The 6,770-nt window shown below is 40.6% G+C and overlaps 1 protein-coding gene across 1 annotated transcript; it reads right to left on the bottom strand.

Annotated features, from left to right (window-relative positions):
* Positions 1-574: 574 nt before the first annotated feature.
* LOC122060982 (probable inactive receptor kinase At4g23740) lies at positions 575-6,255 on the bottom strand. Its single transcript, XM_042624119.1, has 2 exons — positions 4,064-6,255; positions 575-1,436 (listed from the first exon to the last, which is right to left on the bottom strand). The coding sequence occupies exons 1-2, from the start codon at positions 5,361-5,363 to the stop codon at positions 748-750; spliced, it is 1,989 nt and encodes a 662-aa protein (XP_042480053.1). The 5' UTR covers positions 5,364-6,255; the 3' UTR covers positions 575-747.
* Positions 6,256-6,770: the final 515 nt, after the last annotated feature.

Raw genomic sequence — 6,770 nt, forward strand, 5'->3', positions numbered from 1 at the left:
AGATACAACCCCTCTCCATTTCTCCCTCCTCAATTAAGGTTCTAAAACTCGAGAATGGTCATGGGATTGGTCAAGGCCGATATCATTCTGATACCATTTTGGATTGGTCTAGATCAAATCATATAGACAGATCTACCCCTTATTATGATTTTACCCTTAAACCATACATGTGAATCAGGATCAAGGATCAATCCGGCCAATAGTAATCACTCCGTTCCATTTTTTTTCAAAACCATGCTCCACATTAATGATGTGAGCCCTTTCAATAACCAACCGACATCCATCAACTCTCTTTCTTCCTCCACAGGCATATATATTGCCCAGGTAAACAAGGTGATGAAAGTCACCAATTCCCCTGACCAACCCCAACCCCTCCACCCCCACCAGAAAAAAAGGAAAAAAAAAAAATCACCAATGCCATGATAAATCCAGATCCGAAGTATTCCAACGAGCTGTGATCTGTGTCCATTTTCAAGGGGGAGAAGAGGAGAGATGCTGTGCTTCTCTGCACATGGCGAAACTAAAAATACACATTTACATTTAAAAGAAAAAAGCTACAAAATACACATGAACAGAAGGCCAAAATGAGTTGAGTTCATATAAATGATCTTATCATGTAAAAGAAAACAATAAACAGCTGACACATTTGGCTAAGAATAATTGAAATAAGAGCACATAACAGGATACAAGAAATTTAAAAGAGGGAGCAAGGGAGGGAAAGGTAAGAGACTGTCAAAGAAAATAGCCTCACTGTGTTCCAGAAGATGATGCCATCTCAATAACGGATGGTGTTGGTGGTGTTGGCGTTGGTGTTGGTGTTGGGGTTGAAGTTTCTGATTTTATTTCAGGAACTGGACGGTTTTTGTTGTCAACCCGTCGAATATCCTCCACCATTTTAACTACCTCAGGCATCTTTGGCCTTTTCTCTGGCATCCTTGCCACACATGCCATTCCTACCTGTAGCATTTCCACCATTTCTTCCTCGATGTTAGGATATTTCATCAGTTCAACATCAAACACTTCTGCAGTCCACTCCTCTCGGACTACAGAATGGACCCATCGCACTAAGTGGACAGCCTCATCAGCTCCAGTGGCATGGACAGGAGATTTCCCAGTCAGAAGCTCAAGCAAAACCACACCAAAGCTATAGACATCAGAAAGCTGGGTTGCTTTTCGGCTGTCTACCACTTCTGGGGCTCGGTAACCTGCAGCACGAGAGATAGGAGCTGCCACTGGGCTCATCAGTGTTGTAAGGCCAAGATCAGATACACAACCATACTTTCGGGAGTTAAGAAAGATATTGGAGGACTTTATGTTCCCATGGACAAGTTTCCCATCATTTTCAGTATGAATGTGAGCAATGCCTCTTGCAGCACCAACTGCAATTCTTCTTCGAGTTTCCCAGTCTAAAGGAATCCGGTCCTCCCCTCTTTTCCCTGCAAAATAAGAACAAATTATAGGATATTTTCACTATATTCCACAAAGACCTCTTTAGATATTAGAGCTGATAACAGTATATAGAGGTTGATGGAATCATATGATTTTAGTGATGATAACGAATTTTCAGTGGCAAAAATATACTTCGCATATACATGAAAGCAATATTAGAAAAATCAGCAGAACTGAAGCTTGAATTTCAAGCCCCCCCCCTCTCAGGATATTTGTGATTTGGCATGTCAGATCTCTTGATGTTTTCATCACCATTTCGTTTTGTGTTCTCACTATTCTCTATTTCAATTATCATCCTATAATTTCCGAAATTGCTACTATTGCTGTATTGCAAATCTAAAAGTAGGCCTGGAGCCTAGTATTTCGCACATCTCAAACAGTGCATGGGGGATTTCATTGTGTTATTCTAGTCTCAGGTAGACCCTATTATTCTGCATTTGGATCTGGCACCATTGAGTGTCACCATGGTGCACCAGGCGTGCCCTCCCTCCCCCAGTGCTTTCAGGCTTAAGTTGATGGGAGATCTGGAGGTAACCCTGGTTTAGCTGGCATTGAAAGTACAATTAGAAACTGGAGGAGAAAGATTATTTTTAGCATTTCTGTGCGACTGTGCCCCCGAGTCAAGCCGATTATATCACAGTAAAGGCTTATGCCTAGACTACAGGCTGCCTTAACTTTAGGTTGGACCATCTGGAGGAGGAAAAAGTCTTGACTACAAGGTTTGAGGTGAAGAAATTTGACATAGAGCAATCTTGGTTGTTGGAAAATGAATATTCAACATTTGCTAAATGGACAATATCAGGAGATGAATAGGAAGAAAAAAAAAATGCTTGCAAATATACTGATATGCATAAAATCAGCCCACCAGTGGGTCAGATTTCTACAGCAACATATATTAAAGGAAGTCTCTTTTCTTCTTCTCATTTTTTTTTTTTTTTTTGAAGTTCTTAAGCTGGCATAGCTAATATTAACAAGTCAAATTTGCAGAGCTTCCATCCCTTCTAGTTTATTCTGTTCAATTCTTGTATAACAACTTATGGTAGGATGTTCTTATTAAAAGGATTGAATGGCTTCGAGAGTGGTATACTTGTAAAGAGCATTTCAACAGGGAAATGGTAGAGTGTGGCTGCTGTAGGACAGCTTACTAGAAGTCTAAACTCATCAATTAAATGTGAAGGTAACCTCAACTGCTCAAGTGGAGAACTGGTAACTGTAAGAATGTTAAAGGCTAAGGAGAGTCAGAAGTTAATTAGAGAGTGAATTACAGAACAATAAGAAAGGGTTGTTAACTTGCACAGATGAAAGAAAATGGTGGCAAGGAGGGAGGGAGGGAGGGAGGGATGGAGAGAAAGAGAGAGAGAGAGGACTAATGGAACCAACTATTAGATGCACAGAATCACAATGCAGAAGCATCACGGATGCTTAAAGTAAAAGTGCTTATTTATCAACTTATTTCAATACAAGAAATATCTCTTGATACAAAGGATTGAGAAGGATAAAATATGTCTTTGCATTGATTTCATTCAGAACTTTCTATTTCTTTCCGTTATTCTATGGGAAGCACAGCACTGGTAAAGCAAGAATTCCAATGTGGCTTCCTTCAAACTTCATGGACAAAAGAAGATATACTAGATTCTAACATAAAGACTTCAAACAAGAAAGAGAGGGATCTCCACACCTCCAGTGTGGGAGGAATCTCTCATGCCACACCAATGAAGGGCGTGAGAGGGAATCCAAAAAGAGATAGAAACTCTACTAAAGACTTGAGGATTACTCTCCTCCCCACCCCCCCCTCGCGGCAAAAAAGAAAAGAAAAGAAAAAAAGGAGTCTCAACTAGAACTGGTCAAGATTGCAAGTACAAAAAAACTAAGCAGATTTTCCAATTAGGGCAGTAATCCAAGTCTCTAAGGTTCTCTTGAACATTACATCTAAGATTTGGTTAAAACACTTGATCAGGTTTCATCCCAGCATCTGATTGTCCCAGTGTTAATGCTTAATACACTTTGGTGGCTAATTAATGTCGGTAGCTGTCTGGAAAAGAAGATTTTGTTAAAAGGCTGTGATCAGGTAGTCTTTTGTACTCTCCTAGCTTCAGTGTATTTTCCTTATTGTTTTCACCTGTAGATGTAACCTTAGTGAGAGGTGAGCCACATAAATCTTGTGCTTGCTTTTGCTTGTTCTTTCTTGCTTTGTTTTCCTTCTGCTCTTTTGGTTTAATCAAATTATCAAGAACCCTTGTGCTTCCCACATAATAGAATCCACATAACAGGACTTGCAAACTAGATTTCCTACTTTCCTAGAATAGAAATAAAAAGATATGTTTCACAACAAGAATAATCAAACTGTATTAAACAGTTAAAATAGGATTCCATTCAATTTTCTCTACTACTTGGAAGACTAAACACCTAACTCAAGCATCCAGATTAACAAGTGTTCCTAGTTTTCTCCGTTAAATTTTCAATATAGCATATAGAAGATAATATGGAAGTTTGAATGAATTCTCCAGAACTAAATGCTTAATACCTATAAAAGAATTTTTAGAGAAGAAAAGGAAACTGATGGAAACAGCATTAATGAACCAACAGTTGTGAAATAACTAGGAAAGCAGCATACCGTGTAACAATGCAGAGACACTCCCTTGATTGTAGTGGTCATACACCATGAGCTTCTCTTCCTTGGAATAGTAATATGCCCTAAGCTCAACCACATTCTCTTGTTTGATACTCCCAACCAAGTCCATCTGCTGCTCAAATTCCCGCTTCCCCACAGTAACCTCCCTCAACCTTTTCACCACCACTGTGGTTACATCCTCCAGAATCGCCTTATATGCTGTTCCAAACGTCCCCTTCCCAAGAACCTCAGCGGAAGCCCTCAACAAATCCTCCAGGTCAAATGCATGATTACGACCCCCAAAGAAAACCAACCTGTTATCATCGTCTTGGCCTCCTGTAATTGTTTTTTCCAGTGACCTTTCGGTTTTCAGCCCCTTCGCAGGAGCAGCAGCAGCACCACCACCACCGCCACTAGCACCACGACCACCGCCGTTCTTTTGAGAGAAGCAAGCAATCAGTATTAAAGCAAAAATCACAAACCCCAGAACGCAGGCGCCTATTATAATACCCAGTAACGCTGATTCACTGAGCGTAAAACCACTTGAAGACGATTGAGATGGAGATGGAGATGATTGAGATGGAGACGGTTGAGAAGCAGGTGGGCCAACTGGAATAGCTGAAGGAGAATTTGTGAAAGTAACATTGTTACCAAGGAAATCTGAACGGGGAAATCTCTGAAGTGACTTTGGTACATTTCCAGTCAAATTATTGTACGCTAGGTCTAATTGTTGCAGACTGGAGAGATTGAGATCTGGGATTTTACCAGAAAGGGAGTTATTAGCAAGGTTTAGATACGTTAACTGAGTCAAATTTGAAATGGAAGAAGAAATACTGCCGTTGAATGCGTTGTTTGAGAGGTCGACGGTGGTGAGATTTTTCCAAGCTGAGAAATCTGAGGGCAACGGGCCCGAGAATTGGTTGAACTGAAGATAGAGTTCGGATAGGCTTCCGAGGTTGGAGAAATCAGGAGGAAAAGGGCCAGACAGAGAGTTGGATCTTAGGCTTAATATTTGAAGTGCGGTAAGGCGACTGAGACTGTTGGCCGGAATCTGACCTTGAAATCCAACTCCGGGCAATCGAAGACCTATAACTCGAGTTTTATCAGCACTGCAGAACACTCCGGTCCAGTTGCCGCAAACAGGTGACTTCGCATTCCAGTTGAGAGAGTGATAGTGAGGGATATTGTTGACGAAAGTGAGCAAAGCTTGTTTATCCCCCACCGGATCGGCTTTTCCTGGAGAGACAAGCAACCCAAACCACAAAATAGCAGAGAAAATGAACAGAGCATCAATTCTCTCCATCGAATTGTAAAATAACGAGCTGCTTCTTCAAAAAACTGCAAAAAATCGAGCGCTTTTCCTCGGACAAGTATGTGCTTTCGAACGAAGAAGTAGAAATGCAGAAAAAATCGATCTTTAGACTTTTATCTTTAAAAATCGAGCCGTTTCCTCAATTAATGATAGTACTCTCAGACTTTAAATCAGCCGTTTCGTTCAGAAAAGAGACTGCTTCAGTCAAATTTCGCCAGAAGAGTGGAGCCTTGTTCTTCCCCTCTGAAAAGCGGAACCGATTATTTCGGAAGAACAGCCATGGAACCTGAAACTGTTTAGTTTCTTCTCCAAATCTCACCAACCAGAAGCGAGAAGCGAGAAGCCTCTGTTCTTCAATTCTCAGAGACAGAACAGAGACCTCTCTCACAATGAAAGTAGGAAAACCAGACTCGATTCTCAAGAATTCAGAGCTGCAGCCAAAATATACATATACTTATCTACTTGGCTCTTGCTTGATGAACAATCATTACGGAAGCGTTGAGAATCAAAGTAAACAATAAATTTCCACAGAGATATCTACTGTCTTCCATGTGCAAACAGAGAGAAGAGCGGGGACAGAGCAATTAAAAGAATGAACGTGCTACGTAGAAGCCGGAGAGGATTCCATTCCTGCACTTCGATTGAGTACTCGAAACAAAAAAAAAGAACGAAGAATTCGCCATTGGAGGTCTTAGAATCACAGCTCGTCAGGGTTTATAGATTATCCAACTTCTCATTCTTTCACTGCAACTCTGCAACTAATCAGAATCTAATACAGAAAACTAAAAAACAAAAATAAATGTTGAAAAATTAAGAGAGAGAGAGAGAGAGAGAGAGAGAGAGAGAGAGAGAAATGAAAAGAAGCGATTGGCGGGAGCAGGTAAAACCGGTTTTTCCTCGTGGACGATAAACCGCTATGATGTCTGGTCTGAGTTGGCGGTTTTTATGGACATAAGATGACGTGGCAATAACTTTGTCCTTAAATGGTGGGACCATGTACAGCGAATCATCATACATCATTCCCCTATGTTTTATATATCGGTAAAAAAGGGAAAAAAATCGTCTGCGATTCGGATCTAGTACAATTCCATGAAATACCACCTTCAGGAAATGACACGTGTATTGATACCAATGCAATGGTTCAGATTTGATTTAAATGACTTCTCACGGATTTAAGGTTTTATTAGTTGTACCAGATCTGGACCATTGCATTGGTATCAATACACGTGTCACCCCCTGAAGGTGGTCTTTCACGAAATTGTACCAGATCGAAATTGTAGACTATTTCAACCCATAAAATACACTTTGCACGATAGCTCCAGTGCATATCCAATCAGATGACACAAAAAAGCGTCTCTCTCCGTTGGACAAATTACTGTTCCTTTGTCCTTTGGTGTC

This window comes from Macadamia integrifolia, chromosome 14 (genome assembly GCF_013358625.1).
Source record: "Macadamia integrifolia cultivar HAES 741 chromosome 14, SCU_Mint_v3, whole genome shotgun sequence".
NCBI lineage: Eukaryota > Viridiplantae > Streptophyta > Magnoliopsida > Proteales > Proteaceae > Macadamia > Macadamia integrifolia.